General features: G+C 41.9%; 1 protein-coding gene across 1 annotated transcript in view; it reads right to left on the reverse strand.

Moving 5' to 3' along the window:
* Window positions 1-263: 263 nt before the first annotated feature.
* The window catches only part of LOC109139107 (neural-cadherin), a 267,154-nt gene continuing 247,484 nt past the window's right edge, over window positions 264-19,933 (reverse strand). The window contains exons 35-37 of the mRNA XM_027281561.1: window positions 19,076-19,320; window positions 5,426-5,580; window positions 264-1,353 (exon numbers count right to left, since the gene is read on the reverse strand). Coding sequence (XP_027137362.1) covers window positions 745-1,353; window positions 5,426-5,580; window positions 19,076-19,320 — 1,009 coding nt within the window. The 3' untranslated portion in view covers window positions 264-744. The remainder of the gene's footprint in view (window positions 1,354-5,425; window positions 5,581-19,075; window positions 19,321-19,933) is intronic.

The raw sequence follows: 19,933 nt of genomic DNA on the forward strand, positions 1-19,933 counted from the left end.
ACATTGACAGAAGCTGTGTACAGCCAGGCAGCGAGAACACAATGTGTCCACTATATACTGAAAATCCAGACTGGGGCTACTCAGTATGATCCCACTCGTCTTCACTGTCTGTTCATGTAACAGCGCAGCGATTAAAGAGACCGTCATTTATTTACAAAGACCTCCTTCAGCATTAAGGTGCTTAAAAATACGTTTATGTTGGCATTGATCTGCTCAGTATATATATATATATATATAATAATATATATAGATAGATATATATAAAAGAAAAAAATTTAGGCCTTCAGCTGACACTCCAGAGCAGCTCACAATGAGTGTTAGAAAATAGAGGAGTTTGGGGGTTTTAGTGGCTGTGACTGGAACAGATTTTTCAGACAGTGAAGTTAAGCTCCATCATGATGAGTAGCCCAGGTAGAGGGTGACGTTCTGAAGCTTTTAACCTGACTGGCAGGTTTGATAACGTCTGCTCCTGCAAAAATTGTCGTCCAAAGGTAGAGGGAGTGCTCTTTTCACAGGGAACACTTTCATCTGTGTTAGGCCACCATGTTGATTGACGGGGTCCATCATCCGGTAAAATACAGCGCCTTTCTGTGCCAGTCGTCAGTAAGTGAGGGGTGCAGAGCGAGTCTCTCTGTCAGTCGGTCTGTCGCCCGTTTTTCCCGCCTCTGTTTGCCACAAAGCGTCTGCTAAATGATTGTTTTTAGGACGGCCCCGTTATCAGTCTGGTTCTGAGTGCGTCTCAGCTCAGAGGTCGCTGGCCTCGGCTCGCTCGTACAGCGCCCGCAGCTTCTCGAAGCGAGGCCCCCACTCCCCAAGCGTCTCCTCCCTCCTCCCTTCCCCTCCCCCGTCTCCGCTGCTCCCCCCATCCAGCCCCGCTGAGCTGAAAGAGCTGAGGGAGCCGGCCGGTGAGCCCCCTCCCTCGGTGGAAAAGACCTGCAGGGAGTCGAATGGCCCCGTGTCCGGATGCTGGTCAGCATCGCGTATAATCTCACACAGGTAGCGGGCCAGGTCCTGGCTGGAGAAGGACAGGGAGCGGCGAGCCAGCTGGGAGGGGCGCGCCTGGCCCTGGGCTGGGAGTCTGGTGGGAGGGACATCCCTGCGGAGGCTGGTGGTAGTGGTGCCAGTGGAGGAGGTGGAAGCCGCTGAGGGAGGCAGGGTAGTGGAGCTGGCTGTCCGGCTGAGGGGGTCCAGGGGCTGGGTTGAGGCCTGGGTGGGCGCCTGGTGCAGGAGGTGATGATGGTGGTGGTGGGGAGGAGGAGGAGGGTGGTGCAGGGCTCTGGAGCGACAGTACTGCACTGACTGGGCCGGGCTGGGCTGGAGGGACTTCTGCAGCTCCGCCATGTCATAGGCATTCTGGACACACACAGACACAAAAAGCCTCAGTTAACACAGAAACTGTAATAACAGAGAGATGAGAGAAGAGCCGGAGTGAAAGAATGAATGTTTAGGGGCGAGAGAGGAGGAGGAAGAAAATGAAATGTGACACAGAGAGAGCAGAAAAATGAAAAGAGAGCAGAAAAACAATCAGATCTCCACATTACGTTTACTGTGGATGTTCCACCTATTTAAGTTTCCAATCTATCGCCATTTACTGTCGCAGAGAAGTCACAGTAATTCTGAGAGTTTCTGTGTGTGTGTGTGTGTGTGTGTGACACCAAGAAGATAAAAAAAAATATGAGTGGAGGTGATTCAGAAAGGAGATGAAGGGTGTCTCTCTTTTTATCCGTCTCTTATGTGCACTGGTGCATTATGGGGTTTATGAGCCGGCGTTACCGTCACATATACTGTAACAGCCAATCACTTCAGTATGAATGTGATTCACCAAAACTGTAACCACGGCAGCAGAGATGGAAAAAAAAAAAAAAACAGAGTCAAAAATGGAGGGATGTAGGAGGAGGAGGAGGAGGAGGAGGAGGAGGAGGAGGAGGAAGAAAAGAAATGGAGGAGGTGTGGGTCGCTTTGTAAAACTGATTATGTGATGAGTGGAAAGTGCTGTTTTTATTCCCCCAGAGAGCTTTCAAACAAGACTCTTGAGAATTAACTGCAGCATCTGTTTTGCTATAGGGGATCAGGACTGTGTGTGTGTGTGTGTGTGTGTGTACAACCGTACAGAGAAAAAGATCTTGAGGGTTTTGGGGTTCTGACTTCTGTGTGTGTGTGTGTGTGTGTGTGTGTTTTAGCCACATGAATTTGTTTCGATCAAAACTGTGATATTATGAAAGCTCTTACGTGTTGTTGAGTGCTTGTGGGTTACAGTGGCTGTTAAAGAGAGGAGATAAGGATTTCGCGTGGGCCTAATTAAAACACTACGACACACACACACATACACACACACACATGCCGAGAGGAGGATCCTATTCCAGATAGAAATGAACTGAATCCACTATAAAGATGCTACCTTACATCCACTGAGTGTTTGTTTCAAATTGAAAGAGATCCTAAAATGATGCAGCTAAAACTCTTCACCTTCAGTACACAAAACACAGGAAGTTTGTTTAGCACTGCGGATGAGGATGAAGAGAATCGGGGTGTGGCAAAAATACAGAACTACAGCTAGCTGACAGACAGCTGCTGAGGCCAGAGGGAGATGCAGAGGAGACACCCAGAGGCTTCTTGAGGAACAAACACCACTGACAGTCGATAGAATGGATGGCGGATGCATGATGTCACCCAAGGGTTACTGAAGAGCCGGTGTGAAGCTCAGAATGAGCAACCCTGCCTCTGTCTCTAAAAAAAATTGGCAAAGATGTAGAATATGGGCAAACCTAAGGCAGGCTGAATGATGCCTCAAGCAAAAACCGCCTGTAACGGGCAAACCAACTGCCAATCAAAGCAGCAACTTGGACAAGTTGGACATTTTAACATGGCTGTTGAGAAATTGATGAAATCAATGGCACCAGGTGAGGAGGGAAGAAAGTGTTTAACCCCTTACAGATGGCGCCCAAAAATAGTCAAAGGGAATGTTTGTACTTATGTTGGTGTTCAGCATGTTCTAGTCTGAGCCACTGTTGTCTGTCTGTTGGTGTTAATGGGACGTCAATGGTTAGCTACCTATTATGTCTAGGAGGACAACACTCAGTTTCTTCGACCCTGGTCACCAGGCAACACTGGCGCCCGCTCGCCTCCAGCACTCCAAGCAGCGTCCTCACATACAAAAGAGAGAGAGTCTTCTCTGATATGATTTAGTGCTGTCACTGGCTATGACCTCAACGCCCACGCACTACCCTGTGCAACAGGGCTGTCGAAATTGCTCCAAAATGACATTTGAATACCCCCCCCCCCCCCCCCCATCCCCCCCCCACCACCCCACCCCGCCCCCCGCCCCCACATCCCCCCCCCACCCCCCCCCCCCCCCCCCCCCCAAAAAAAAAAAAACACATAGGTCCGAACCATTCGAATATCTATATTTGTGCATTATGTCAATAACAGGAGGACAAACTAATACAATGACTACTTGTATAGGTATTTTTATTTCAGTTTCAACATGTCTCTGAAAACATACCTACATACTGTATTACAAAATAAGTCAATGAACTAATGGCCTATACCAGGGGTCCCCAAACTTTTTTCGGTGCGGGCCACATCAACTTGCCTTTCTGTGATGGGGGGCCGGGGTCAGTCTATAACCGGAAATGATATCAGTCCCACCAGGATTTCACGGGCCTTTTTTGAAATAGTCTAAAATCCCTGATGTTGCATGAGGTTTTCAAAAAAATTGTGCTTTTTACATTTTTGTTGCGATTTTGTTGCGGGAGGAAGTGAAAGTTGCGTTACGTTGCGATTCGATAGTCGTGGAGAGGGCGCAGCGAGCACTAAGTCCATGGCCCCGGGAAGCGGTGAGGTCCAGGCAGGAGGGCGCTGTAAAGCTCGCAGCCGGAACCGTGAGGCACCTTCGCCCCTGAGCCTTTCCAAGCCGACCCAGAGCCTCCGTGCGGCCGTTCCTGACCCGCCGAGTTGAATCCCCGGGCAGACTGCGCGGAAGTTGATCACGAGCAAAGTCACGTCGGAATATACCATTGTGTGAGGGGATGAAAATGAGCTAGTACTGTAAATAGTTCGTAAATAAGGTAGATTTTAATTAGAATGCCAAGCTTAATCATTAAGTGCGGATATTTTATAATAGGAAAATGCAATTTTGAAAAATAGGCCATGTTTAGAGGGATTGTTTGGGATCGTTAAGTGGGCCACTCCAATTGTTTAGGCGGGCCGGGTGTGGCCCGTGGGCCGTAGTTTGGAGACCCCTGGCCTATACCGTGAAACTTTAAGACCGTAGACCTCTCTCTTGCTGGTCCCCTCTCTCTCTTTATGCACATACTGATTTAAATAAACAATTTGACACCATGTTTCCATCCTTGCTGAGCGAGTGCTGAGCAAGACTTGTGCGAGCAATTAAAGGTCCAGACTCTTGTCCCTAATATAGGCAGGCTTGATTGAAGATCAATGGTAAGCTAACTGTAGCTTACACAACTTTTTTTGCCGTCTTCTGACCAAAATCTGAAGTATTTCCAAACGGAGAAACCACCCTCTCTGAGTTAGGCTCTGAACTTTCTGCCATTTCGTTTTTTCTCTCTGCCATCTGCATCTGCCATGGTTTTCAGCAGTGAGTGACGCTGTGCAAGTCCTGTGACCCGTCATGCAGTGCGCCCACTCACAAAGCAGCCGTTGATGTGTTTTTTTCCCCACAGTCGAATATTAATTTATACAATCGAATCTCTGTTTTTTTTTTAAATATTCGAATATACAGTCGTCCCTCGCTATAACGTGGTTCACCTTTCATGGTCTCGCTGTTTCGCAGTAATTTTGCATGCTTTTTTTTACAGCGTACTGTACAGTATGAACACGCATTGTGTTCGGCGTTCTGATTGGCTAAGGGAGAAGTGTTTAAATAAGAGAGAAATGTGACAAAATGTTAATGCCTGTCTGAGAAAAGTGTATAAAAGTGTGTGCTTAGGGGTTTTACGGCCTTAAAACATGTAGAATAATTGTAAAAAATAAAGCTGATTACTTCGCGGATTTCGTCTATTACCGGTTATTTTTAGAACTTATCCCCCGCGATAAACGAGGGATCACTGTATATTCGAATTTAGAATATTCGTTGACAGCCCTACTGTGCAACCAAAAGATAGAAAATTCCATAACAGTGGGGACCTATGGAGACTGACTCAGTGTGTAGCCAGCCTCAAGCGGCCATTCAAGAAACTGCTTGATAAACGCCCGAGTCAAGCTGGATTCTTGAACTTTTTGGTTAAGAAGTGTCACAGCATCGAGGGTGGGTCCCTTTTAACAGTGTATACTGTTAAAAGGGACTGTTTGCGTCTTTGTTAAAGTGAGTTTAATCCCCAGCAGAGTTTGTCTTTGTAACTCCCTCTGTTTGCTTTACCACAAGGTCGATGAAAGAATATGCGTGCGAGTGTGAGTGGTGTACCTGGTCCTCCTCCCCGCCCCCCTCCTCGTCGTAGTTGAGGACGTTCTCTCGGATGTCCTCCCAGCCGTCGTGGTGAGCGGAGACGTGGTAAACGCCCTCCTTCAGCCCTTTGTAGCTCCTCCAGCGAGTGTAGAGGAAAATACCCAACAGCAACACTGCAGTTAAGACAGCCAAGTGGCAGAGGTTCATCAGTGCAGACATTAGCATTACAAATTAAATGATTGAGATCCCTTACCCAATTATGGTGTGACCCCAGAGAGAGGTGTGTTTGATGGGGTTGGCCTTGAGCATCATTTTACAAAAATGTGAGCTGAAAAGTTTGAACTTTCGAGTGATAATGATGATTTAGGCTTATTTTATGACTGATATTTCACTTAATATATTTCAAGGAGTGTTTGAAACAGGCAACTTTTTTCCTCTAGTGATCTGTTGGGGGACGATGGAAGACAAACTGCTCCCTGGCCTGCCAAAATTGGCATTAAGAGTATTTGAGCATCCCAGGAGACCAGTTCCACCTGAGCAGGTGTTTGGAGCAGCTGAACTGGCTACAGCAAACAGACTGTGCTCATGACTCAACACTAATCACATGTTGATATGGAAACAGTGTTAGCAGACAGCTACGGATCAACATTAACATTCATCTGGAGTCGTGTGTCTGGCTACAGAACTTTGTGACACCAAGAATGAATTAGGCTTAATTTGTTTTTATGCCTTCCACCATTGTGCTTACAACCTGTTTGGAAATAAAAAATGCTATTTCATAATGCCTTCATACTGTATCATGTGATAGCAGAATCATGCATCATAGGTTAATGTCAGACTAACATAAAACACAAATACAGTACGCCTACACACAAGACCTAAATGTTCGTTCACACTAACACGTTTATGGAGTTGAGTTTAGTTTGCTTTGTTTGAAAAGATCTTGACGTGTAATTCATGTCCTCAGCTAAATCTGCACAGAATGTTTAGTTGTGTTTAATCTTTTAAATGTTGTTTGGGCATTATTGAGAAGTGACAGATGGACAGATAGAGCTCAAGCAGCTTTAGTGGGGGGTGGGAAATAAAATAAAATGTGCTCATCAATTCATAATTCAAAGAATTTACTTGTGTTTATTTAATTTACGGTTCACAAAATGCATGCAGTTGGTCCGTGCTGTGAAAATTGTACATGTTGAGTGGTTTAAAATGAGTAAGGAAAATGGCTGGAATCATATTTTCTTCATACTGTTTGAATGAAGGACTTTTCAACTTTTCATCATATGCACATCATTTCTATGTATTTGACATTTTCTTTTGCAGCCCACATTTCTCTTAATCATTCACATCATACTGGTCACGGTAAGTTTCCATATATTCAGATTCAAAACTTATGAATAATTGTGTCATAATGTTGCATTAAAATTATATCGTTAAAAGTTTCACCCTCAGTTCACCCTTTATCATTTTGACCTGCTGGTCATTAAATATTGAATTATACAGAGAGCCTCACATGACTGGCCCCGACTATCTGATTTTCAATTAAAGACCAACACTGAAGCTATTTAAATGATGGTTCACGTGTGCAAATATGCTTGTAGTTAAGGGTGATTATAACTGTGACGGTAAGTCAGGCCCTGTATGCACAGAACATGCTTCAGATTACAGCTACTGCAGTGTTTGGCTGTAAATGATCAAAGAATATTATTAATTGTGTGGCCAACGGGAGCACAGACAATTAGTTTGCTGTACTGTATGATCCCGTCTGACCCTGTTTGACAGCTCTGTGAATTCTTCACATTTCACAGACTGCGCTCGCTTTCACTTCAGAATAAAATGTTCAGGTGATTAAACTTTCGTTAAAGCAGACACGCACACACAGTTCTATAAATGTGCATGTTTCCCACTGTAGCGTTCCTGTGACCTTTTCAGATGTCCAACAAATCCCCTGCACCCTGCCACATCCCCATCACATCTTGCCTTAGTTATCACTTCATAATTCAGTAGACTTTCTATAATATTAACCTGCTTTACACCCACGCAGTTTTTTTTTCTACTTTAATTCAGCTGAATAACTGAATCAAAGGGGCTTTTCTTTTTTTTTCCCACAGCAAAACTCAGAAAAGAGATAACATGTAGGATCTGGAGTACAATGTTGAGATAATATTTAATAATTTACAACCACGTTTCGTCATTAATACAAGCTGAACTGAATTATTTTCTGGTTTCAAACAGAGACTTTATATAGAAGTGCTGGGATTAATCACACATGAGAACAGCAGCAATCACGTACCAAAAACGATTTCAACTGGCAGCATTATAAATACCCTGGCTGTTCAAATCCGATTAATCTGAGGTAAGACATCAGCGAGAAAAATCCGTGATCTTAAACAACTCAATCACACCTTCTAAACATGTGCTGCTGCTCGCGTCTCTCCTTCTCCATCAAGCTCTGCTTTTTCTTTTTTAATCTACAGGTCTTTCTCCCACATCACAACTAAAACTCAGCAGCCAATCCATCATGTAAGCACACCAAAAGACGGCACTCAAACTCCTCATGAATTGATAACACCCCATTAAACAGCCCAACCTCTGACAACTCTGTAAGAGTAAATCCATTCAGCCAGAAACCGGCTGCACAGTACGAGAGGAAAAATCTATATTCATTTACTGTCAACTTGTCCCCCCTCACCACAACTCCAGTGTCTGGCAGATTTATAAGATGAAATTGTTTCAAGAGATTCACTGTTTCACTTTTTGAGCGGTGTTATGGCTTTTAATGGTGGCGAACAAGAAGGGAAGAACAGATAAGGAAACTGAAAGACAGACTTTTGTTTTGTCAGGAGACACATGCGAGACTGACTGCTGCAGAGAGTGGCCCTGATGTTAGACGGGCAGTGAATTGGCAAACACAAGGTCACAGGTTCAGTACAGTGCCCCGACTGTGATGGTCCTCATGTACTGTGGCCTGCCCTGAGCTTCCAAATTCAGAAAAATACGTGTTGAGAAGCAGCTGGTCCAGCAGCCTAAAGGGGTCCACAGCCATGATACCTGCCTGAAGATGGCTGGCTCATAAAAACAAGAGCAATGAATCTCCCCTGTAATAGTAAAATGCACAACAACAATTTGAGTTTGAGGAGGGAGCCTGTAAAATCATCCATCTGTGGGGGTCACATATACATTACATATATATATTACAATCACAAGGTAAATGCTGAAGGATAATTAGCTGTGTGGATGGAGCTTCACTCATAAATCTGACTTGCTTCGAAGAGAAATCTGGTTCATTGCACACTGCACACACATATTTCTATTTTTGGCCATTATTCCTATTGGTAAAATTGCACTCACACACAGTAATGTTGCTACACAAGCAGTCTATTTTGATTTGATTTGATGGTACGAGGTGTCTTCTGTCTGTTTATTTCATTCTTTCATTTTATTGTTTGGTATTTATACTTTTTCCTACCCTGGACTTTAATTTGTTTAATCCAGAGAGGTTCAGGATCCCTAATGGGGGGTTAGGAATTCATTTGCTTGGGTCGCTAAATGGTAGAAGAGAATAAAATATAAAAAAAAGATATTGGGGCAAGTAGTGTGGAATGAGACAGGAAGCAGCTCTCAGTGATCTAAACTCTTTAATGACTTTCAAGTCAGGGGACTCAGAACTTAAAACTCTATGTACTTGTTATGTTAACAGGCCTAGTTACCTGAGTAACATGAGACTGTATTTCACAATATACTCTAGATTCTTGAATTCCTACTTTTTCAGAAGAAACTTGTTTTTTGCTTTAATGTGCTCAACACTGATGGTGAATGAAGCTCTGGTAAAAGACACACGTACATATGATACCGTAGGCTATGTGGATGTGCAAACAAGAAAAGGACTTCCATAAGGACTCCATAAAGACTTTCTTTTTCTCACTTGGGTGAGAAAATACAGCCAGAATGCGATGTGAATCGAGGCACACAAATCTCATCTTGAGCTGCTATGAGGATGACTGTACTGTACTGCGCTGTGCTGTGCTGAATGGATCGATATCCTCTGTGCATTAGCGTGCACTATATGAGTACAGCCTTTAGGTAGACTGCAGCAAAGAAACTGCAAATATAAGAGGTCTGTTACTGCTTGGTGTATGGTGGTGGAGTTTATGTCTTCATGTGTTTACACTTGATTTCTGCTGCTCCCATCTGCTGCGTGCATGTGTTTACACTTGATTTCTGCTGCTCCCATCTGCTGCGTGCGTGTGTACAGTAAGTGTGTGTGTGTGTGTGTGTGTGTAAAGCAATGGCTAGTGAGTGAACTCCATGGGGAAGTGAGCAAGGAAGCTGGAGGTCAGGGTGTACAAGATGAATCTGCTCTGTTCAAAGGCCTTCTCTGGAGGGCAAACAGAAATGGAGAATTTGATCGGTATTTCTGACAGTGTGTGTGTGTGTGTGTGTGTGTGTGTGTCTGAGAGAGCGAGGAGTGGAGCCTGAAAAGAGAGATTATGTGTTTATTTGTTTACACTGCCTCCAAGGTCCCGTAGACTCTTTGACCATCACTCCTTTTTCTGTTTAACTTTCTCACTCCCTCTGCTTAACTCGTTCTCCTGCCTCATACTTACCCTCCCTCTGCCTAACCGCCTTTAACTATTTTCCTTTTTTCTTTTTTCTTGGCCTTTAACAACAACCACTACGGTAGGTCAAACCCCCTGAGCTACTTCTGGATCTCCAGCAGATGCCTTGGGCTATCTGCACCACACTAGATATTACACACACTCCCTCAAAGTCTCACCCAAACCAATTCGCTTCCAAATTGCTGCAGTCATTAAAAAGCACTGGAACCGAATCGACTGATATTGAGGGAATACATCGCAAATCCCAATTTTGCGTGCAAGCACAGTTAGTTAAAGCTAAAGGGAAAACTTCTCAAAAGTGTAAAGACGGATAACGTCTGAACATCCTGCAGAGGCTTTTCAGAAGCTCTGCACTGCCCCTAAGACTGGATGCACAGTGAGGCGGTATGCTGCTATCTGATGAGGAGGGAAATCCATTGTACCTTGAGCAGTTCAAATGGCGCTGAATGAGCGTGTGTGTAATAGGATTTCCAGTCAGACAATCAATATCCGGGCTGCCCTGCAATGAGATCAGTGTCTATGAGTACATCAACACAAGTCAATGATATAGTATGGATTTTAGCCTCATCAAACTATAATTCTGTTTACTGCAGCCATCTGTCTCTACACGCTCAATTTATCACTACTCGTCTACTCACTGCTCTTTTTTGTGCCATTGCTTGACTGATGCAGATTTTTTTTTAAAAAGGCAAATGCCAATACGTTGCCGCTAATAACCTTCTCCAAACCTTTTACAGGCACAACGAGACTTTCACTGGTCCCTAACATCAACTAAAACTATAGGCAAATTATTATGTTGAACAATAACAACTTGCAGATTTATCTCTGGCTCACACACCATTTAGGAACACACTCATTCGCTCAATTGCTGTAACAGTCCTTCCACATCGACAATTTTTATGCCAACAGAACTGCAAGTAAATGTGTCCCCGAAGTATTTTTTTGGATCTGTGTCATTCATTTACGTCATAGGGTAGTAAACCTCCCCATGGAAACCTTACATAATGCTTAATCCAGAGCCAGTATCTGTCCAATATATCAGCTTGGTCCACATCTGCTCTGACCTTTTCACTTCTTTTTCTGTCTCTTTCTATCTTTTCCTCTCTTCATTGGTCTCATGGATTTAACAGTGTCCTTTCTTTCTAGCACACTGCTCCTCCTTCTCTTGTAAAGATAGTGTCAATAGTGGCACACTTGAATCTAGTTGTATCTCAGTCACACGTCTTGAATCAATGAACTCCGTTATTGTCAAGTCCACGAGTAAATCCACCTCCTGTAGCATGTGGAATTCAAGATCCATCCAAAGCAGCCATTGAGGTGTTCAGAGAGTCATTTGGCCACATTACCAATAAAAAAACAAATGCAACACAAACAGGAATGGCAGAGACGAACCGTCAACGGATGGTTGAAATTTTAAAGAATGTGCTGCAAGAGGATGACACTGTTACGTTAATTCTCTGTATGTTCCTATGAGTCGCTTTCAGTGACAAGTCTACAGATCATTTTCAAAGACTCAGCAGTTTGGAGCATTTCAGTGTCTTCCAGCTCACTGTTTTGGTTTTATGGACCTCAAGCTGTTTTGTTCACTCTGACCGTTCTGTACTGAATGCTACCTGACAAGTACCAAACAACAAAGAGACAGTTAGTAACTAGCTAGATAAGAAAGTGGGACATTTAAGAGCCAGATATTTCTTTCAGGAATTGGTTGAGAGGCAACAGACATGAGCTTACAGTGACAGCTAATAGAAGACTGAACATTGGACAGGTGGCTAGACACACAGGTTAATTGTAATGTTGCATCTGTGGATGTAGGATTAGCCAAATCTTTGTTAACATGTTCACATTATCAACTTTGTAAGAGAGACGACTATTTCTTTAGACAGTGTTTGGTTGTAAAAACTGGTTATCTCAGCTATGAGAAGCCTAGTTAAGATCTGAAACTTTCTATTATAGAATATGGTCACTTACTGCCAATTATAGGCTGCCACAGACTAGGTGATTAACCTCTGAAGAGATAAAATAGTTGGCCATTTTTAACAAGATAATGTTCCCTGTCATAGTGCAATGATGATCTAGCAATTGTCTGAAGAACATTCACATGAAATGACATTAATTAACTGGCTAACAAAAGGCTCTGATATCAATCCAATTGAACCACACAATGTACAGAAAAGAGCATCCACGTATTGACCTTGGGAAGTTGAAGACTGAGCCGAGGTTTCCATCCATCACAGCATAATAATGAGAAAAACAAACAAGTCTAAAAAGCCCTATCCAACATCCAAGGCATGAAATCATAAAAAATACCATCAACACTCACGTTTTCTATCCTGTGCAAGGCATTCTCTATGGTGCTTTAAAATAAATTCTGCCTCATAAGTACTGTGTGTGTTGGAAAAAACAGAAATAATAAATGTAATAAATAATAGATAGTAAACATTGTCAGATGTCGGCTGGACACAGACTGCCCTCAACTAAAACAGAACTTTTGAAGTTTTCAGTACTAACAGTCACGGCAACACTTGCTGAACCTGTATGAGGTGCTGGAAGCAGAAGTAATATAAGTAGATGATTTAGATTCATAAATTAAGTTTGAATTACCCTCTACATATTTTTGTCTTGTGTTCCCAAATATATCATGTGCAATGAGCCAATTCTGCAATGTTCCTTTAAACAGGATGTATGGATCCCCAAAAAATACCAAATATAAAATATTACCAAAAGCCCCTCAAGAAATTCAAAAAATGTATTTTCACTGGCTTTGAATAGGGATTTTTGTGATTTTTCACATGTATCTCTTTTCTTGCTAGGGAAGTGAGGGTGAAGCAACAGGGTTGCAATCAGCAACTACACCACTAGATGCCACTAAATCCTACAGGATTAGAACTGATGTAAGTTGGCTGGTGCACTGGTGTTGCTTTTTTTTCCACTAAAAGACTAATGAGATGAAAAGTCAATACATTTTTTCCATCCATTGTTTACAAGCTTGTCTGGTTTAGGGTTGTAGAGATCCTGAGCCTATCCCACGATTCACTGGGTGAGAGGCAGGTAAAATCAATGGATGTAAGAGAAGTGGATATAGCTGCAAGATGGTAACCCAATTAATCAAGTTTCTCCCCTAGTGTGTATACTGAATAAGTGCATTATTACACTTTATTACTACACATATGTATATACGTTTATTCCAGTCTCTTTTTGTATTAATATTTACATCTATGTCTGATACTGAATCAATAGAAAAATTAGCATCAGTCTCTTTTTATGAAGTTAAATGATGTGCATTGTATTTGTGTGAGGAGGCAAAACACATTACAATTATGTACTGTAATGACTTTCAGTGGATACATGAGCTACTTCACCTTCCTTCAGCAGAAAACAACTTCCATATCAGACTAATTCTTTTTGACTTACATTGCTTGGGTGGATCATAATGTACTTATGTCTTCCTCAGCAGTACATCCAGCTCCACATGACTTAAGTAGGTATTAATGTACTTTCAGCTGGAGAGATTTGGGTATTCTGCAGAATATGAAGGAGGATCTGGAGAAAGACTCAATAAGGAGCTGTCTATGCTGTGTTTAGTCAAGATTAAAATGGGTTTGGCCCCTGAGCTTGCTGCTTTGCTGTCGGACCACTGCCGTTCGGAGCACTTACACAGCAAAGACTGACTTCACTCTAATCATTTAAGTGAAATTGACTGTGTTTTTGCTTTTGGGCATTGCAAGCTGATTGTCTGAATTTTCTGAATGTTTGTCGATGGTGATGTCACAGACAGATCTCAGATGAAGATGTAAATTATCTATCTGCTTACACTCAATCTGAAAAACTACCATCATGTTCTTGAACTGTGCACACCAGACTTCTACTGCTGGTTACGCTTGTCTCTACCATATACAAGACAGTGATCTTTGAAGGTATTAAAAACCACTGCAATCTCGTGGGTGTTATGATTCCAATAAATTCCTCTCACATGGGTTTGCTCAAAATCGTCATTGTGAGAGTTTCTTTATGTTTCATTTACAATCTCACTCTGAAACAAGATCCACTAATCCCAGTTAGTTCCAACAAAATTCAAGAGATTCTTTTGTGGACTAAAGACTAAAAGATTTGATAAAGGTTTAAAGGAGTTTCAAAGCTCAATCCTGAATCCAGCTACTAGAACAGGCAAAATTCTGTGGCTCTAGAGGCTCCTGAATCAAGGCCCATTTTAAATATAATTATAAATAACAGTTTTTCTCATGCTTAGTCCTTCTCCAAAGATTACCTTGGAAACATCCTCACCTTGAAGGACTTTGGTATGATAGAATCAAGGCAAGAATCATGGAACTGACTGCTTAACTCATCTGGGAGAGGTGACTCTACGGATATATTCAGTGTGTGATTCACTGATCAACATCTGTGCCCCTAGACTAATATTATATCCTGTTTTAATTCTAAGATTGTATGACTGCTTGAGGTTACTGACCATAAATAAAAAGGCAGTTTATCAAGACAGCTGTCAATGACTGAACGGAGAACCTGGCTGCTGCCTGTCTCATGTTTTTTTTCCACCATCCATTTGTGCTGACGTCTCCATGGTGATAAATGGGCAAATGTACCAGAATGCACCATAATGGCATGTTTCACAGCTTGCATTAAACTCCCAACATTCAAGATTTTAGACGACCATTTAATGTTAGAAATGACCTTATAACTCCCACTATGCTTTCATTTGCGATGTTTGAGATTTTCAAAAAAAAAAAAATATATATATATTTATTGTTTGATGTTTGAATATGTCTACTTAAAATTTGTGCAGCAGCTGTAGGTACGGACATTTGCTGTCATACTGGCATACAGTGTCAGTATGAAGTGTTAGATTGTTGCTTATAAAAGTTACTTGAAACACACCTGATGCTTTTTTGTTTTTAAAAGAAAACAACAGAGGGTAATGTGGGAAAGAAACAAAATTCTGAATCAGTTTCAATTTAAACTCTTTCTAGGTTTGCAATTCCTAAAATATTAGTTCATGATCTTCTTTTATTTTTAAATAAAATGATATACCTATCTAAAAATATATTATGGCTTGACAATGAAGAAATTGGTCATGTTAAAGAATAAAAATACCCTATCATATTTATTTTTATTTTGGCAGTTCGGTTGAAAAAACAAGTCATCTCCCACTTACTTGCACTTTCCCTCTCAAAGAGGAATAATAACACTCTGTGTCTGTTCTCTGTCACTAGAAAATGGATGCATCAAACATGTATTACGTATTCTGCACAGGTAACGAGCAGGAGCAAGAAAAATAAACTGACAGTTCCAGAAATATAGGCAAGTATGTACATTTCAAACCGACATTAATAAATTAGGTTAAGAACACAGAGAAACAATGTTGAGAGAGGGAAATGTCAATAGAAATGCAAGATGAAACGAGATATTTACACACAGCTACAAACATGTAGAAACCAAAATAAGCAAACAGGATGGACGTACCCATCGTCATCAATCATTAATATTGTCAAGAGAATGCAGATTGGACTTTGACTCAGTGTGTAGCTGACATTTCTCAACTAGAAACTTTGTTCTGAACTCACAACCCCAGAGGAGCACCCTGGGGACTGCCACTGGGTCAGCTCTGCCAGTCTCCCAATCACATCAATACAAAGAGTAACAGAGCAACTCCAAGACTTCTCTTTGGGTGAAACTATTCAGACCAGGGGCATCAACTCAACTGCATAACAGATTGCAAAGTCACTGCATCTAATGTGTGACTAAACTCATAAAATGCGAAATGTTTCTCAGCAAGCATTTTGGAAGTCTCATCAGTCGTTGCATATTTATTATTGCTGACTTTAATGTTGAGCCTTACATGACCAGAAAAGATACTAGAGGAGTTTGAAGCGCAGGGGCATTAACCAAGCAGCAGAATTTGACGAGTCAGGAGTGAGAACACGTGTTGACATGAATGCCTGTACCAAAATTCATGGAAATCCATCTAATAGTTGTTGAGACATCTCGTTCAATACCACAAATGTCAACCTCAGTGTGACATTTGTGGTTTGCTAGAGGAAAGACAGGGGTTCACTAAAACTGTTGATCACTGTGTGGACTAAATTTAAAAGCAATCCTTCCAATAGTTGTTGAGTTATTTCTGCCTGGACCAAAAAGGAGGCCCAGCTGACCATCGTCGTCATCCAAGTCAGCATGGCTAAAAAAAAAACCCAATTAATTTAGACTTTCTTCGGTAAAAGGCTGTCATAGAGTAATATATATCCTCACTTTTTACAGCTGACCATATGAGATGAAATCTATTTTGGAGTGGTTTTGTGTTTAATCTTCACCAGAATGATCAGAATATTGTCAAAAGCAGCCCATTTTTCATTAGAGAGTTGCTGCCCTCCTTTTGTTCTGGATATTCAAACATTTGGAGTCCGTACAACCAATATTGGATGAAGGCATTAAAAAGAAAAGAAAAAAAAGTCCCTCTTGCTGCTACTTAAATTTCAGAGTGAGAAACGCTTGACTGATAGAGCAGGGAATGCTCTACCGATTGGCATTACTACCAAAGCCCCTGGAGCATTGATCTCAATTTCTGCAGGTTTGGGTAAACAGCACCTTATACGCCTACAAATCAAGTAATTAACACTTAAAACAGAACAGAGCCTTAGCAGGATCAAGGTCAGATGTCGCATTCAATATGAGCCCAAAGCAAAGTTTGAAGGGAGACATTGTTGAATGGAGGTGAAGAGAAGAGACGGAGAAATGATCATTTGAACTGTGTCTGTTTGGTCTCAGGGTGGGATGGAGATATCGGCTCTGAATCACCAATGACAAGCAGACGTGGCCAGCAGCAGTGTGACATTGACACCTTCCTTCTCAGCATTATGGACCTCCTGCCTTCCCTTGTCTTGCTGTGTTGCTGCGTGCCTCCACACCTTTGTAGTCTTTTCACCTCCCTCGTGTTTTTCTTTTGGTGTTGTGCTGTGTCCTGTTTTATTCTGCACTTCTCTAAACCGTTTTTTCCTCTCTTGTACTGCTCTTTACTGTTCTGTTGTATTGTCCTCAATTAAACAAGGGGAACATGCCATTGTACTGACAACTCATTCTCTGTGTACGACTGCGCCTGAGGCACTTTCTCAACAGACGATCCTTTAGGAATAGGAACATAGATCTAAAGGTACAGGCAGATGAATATTCAACAAGCGAAAACAGACAGCCAGGCAGCCAGAAAAAAAAAATGGGGATTTTAACAGCCAACCAGACAGATCAGCGTGTTGCAGTTCATCCACCCAGAGGCTAGAGGAAGTGCTTGTATATTACCTCCACAGAAGTTTAGTAGCAATAGTGCTAACCTCCGATTCCTCCTGAGACTTTCTGACCTTTCGGATGTGAAAGTCTGACTACAGTGAAACTATGGTCTGTTCATTACTGGCTTTAAGCTATATAAAACTGTTCATTATGGAGGCCAGGGACACTTCAATATCCAATCTAAAAATAGGTTTAAAGTTTCCCAAATAACAAAGACAACTGGTAAAATCATGCCCATAACTTGGGGGACTTGGGGGTGGGGCTGTGTAGACAAGCAGTATGGTAATCAGCTTCACTTTTAACCCCCGTTTTTCAGAAGTGCATCATCAGAAGTTCTATATGTACTCATAGACATACAGAAAACTGGATCCTTAATGATACTTAAGGAAAATTCAAAATCTGATGAGGAAAAATGTGGAGTTCTAATGGACGTCTGTTCATGAACGATAATGAGCTTAGATAGTTTTCGGATTGTTGTTCTAGAATTAGTACAAATTTCAGCACAAATTGCAGTATAAGGCTTTTGAGTATACAAACTGCCCCCATGAGCTGTGTGTCACACAAAATACAAGAACTAACTTATCATTGTTTCCAGAACACTGGCACTTAACCTCCCTTCATCTCTCACAGCAGTATCTTTGCCTCAGTATCTTTGTCCCTGTTTTTTGAGTTTTAGTGACTGTCCAGTGCGACAGCGTTCTATATCGGGGCTGTGGACACAATGAACGGTTCTGACATTTAAGATAGATCCCTCAAATACATTAGGGCACCCAATATATGTCACTAATCAGTCCAATTCAAAGCTGTGTGTGTCTGAGTGTGAAAACATCATCGTTAAGGTCTTGCTATATCCACATTCCTGTACAACAAGCTCAGAGCTGTGCTGTACTGTAACACACTTGTCATTTTTGTGGTAATAAGGTCTAGCATTTGTCAATCTCTGTAACTGCACAGTGAAACACATCAACCTTTGTGTGAACTCACTGGCTGTCCTAACCTGCTGTAGTGAATTTTCTATAATAGGAAATTTACTATAACAGCTAAAGGAATTCCACGGATCTACTTTCTGTTTAGTAACGGTCCAGTTTGTTTGTAATGATCTCCGTTAAAGTACATTCAGTACATTCTGTCTTCTGGGGTGGGGGTGTAAGTAGAGCTGCAACGATTGATTCATTCAGCTTCTCAGATGTAGATGATCAGGTCATATCATGACAGTAAACTGAATATGTTTGGGATGCGGGCAAAAGAAGACATTTGAGGGATGAGGGCTTTAGGAAAGAGCGATAATCAACACATTTCATCATTTAATAACATTTTATGGACCAAGGTTAATTGAGGTCGAAACAATGACTGACACAGTAATCCATAATGAAAATAATTGTCAGTTGCAGCCCTGTGTCAGGGTGTTAAGGTTATTTTTACATGTTGCCATGGTGAGGATCTGGTTAAAAATGCAATGGGGACACAGTCGACTGTGTGGCAACAGGGTTACTAGTGTGTGTCTGTGTGTTATGAAAAAAATCATACTGAACAAATAAGAACGGACCAAGGGTTGACAAATACCTGTGGTGGGGGGTAATTTCTGATCCTGGCTGGGTTCCTTTTCAGCGCTGTGCTTCTTTAACATCTTTGTTTCATAGGAAGAGGCAAGATGCTATCATCGCCTCAATACACACACACACACAAGCTTGACAAAACCCCTCATGCTGTGCTGTCTTTTCTCTATTACGTCCTCATTAATATGTGTAACACGCAGTTTTACCTAGTAAAGCCATGAAGCAGATACAGATGGCGAAAAGGGAGCTGAAGCTCAGGCCCACGTCTTCCCGGTAGATTGCCAATGTTGTCTCGCAGTGGCGTCCTCTGTAACCCTCCGGGCAGTGGCAGGTGAATTTTGACGGTGACTGGGCCACGCAGGTCCCCCGGTGACAAGGCCGTGTAGCACAGAGTGTGTAGACACAGGACTTCCTGGTCCCATTGACACGGACCATGTGGCCAGGAGGACATCTGCAAAGAAGGGTTGGACAGGGACGGGAGGGAAAGAAGAGGGAAACAAAACTATAACTATAAATTACATGTAGATTAAGATCATTTAGATGTGCATGGCAGCAGGATGTGTAATAATTCCAAGCAGTTACAGATGCATCAAATAAAACTAAAAAAAAAACGGCATGCAAAAGAAAAGAGTGGAACAAAGATAAAACAAATGTGAGTGGACAGTCGCAGCATTAGAAACTAAAATGAACGTGAATATACACGATAAAACAAAGCCTTTTGGATGTTTATTACCATTTCCCCACAGTGGAAAAAAAAAGTTATTCACTCTCCTTTGATCAGTGATCTCACACAGGTGCACGCCTCAATAGAGAATGAACTGGAGGAGATGGAAATGCTGACTGTGGCACTGGCAATAACTAGAATGATTTTTATGCAGACAGGGGCACATTTTCTGCCTCACTTCAGAAAGCACCACTATAATTAAAAGCTCATTTGGGTGTAACAGCTCAAACAAACATTTTATGAGCCCATTAATTCAGTATCCCATTCAGTATCTATGGAGCAGCTCCAGGCTGTACATTTTGATGACATCAGAGATGAGTCTTGCCTCTGGTTCTCTGGA

The sequence above is a fragment of the Larimichthys crocea genome, chromosome VIII (assembly GCF_000972845.2).
Source record: "Larimichthys crocea isolate SSNF chromosome VIII, L_crocea_2.0, whole genome shotgun sequence".
In the NCBI taxonomy this organism is placed as follows: domain Eukaryota; kingdom Metazoa; phylum Chordata; class Actinopteri; family Sciaenidae; genus Larimichthys; species Larimichthys crocea.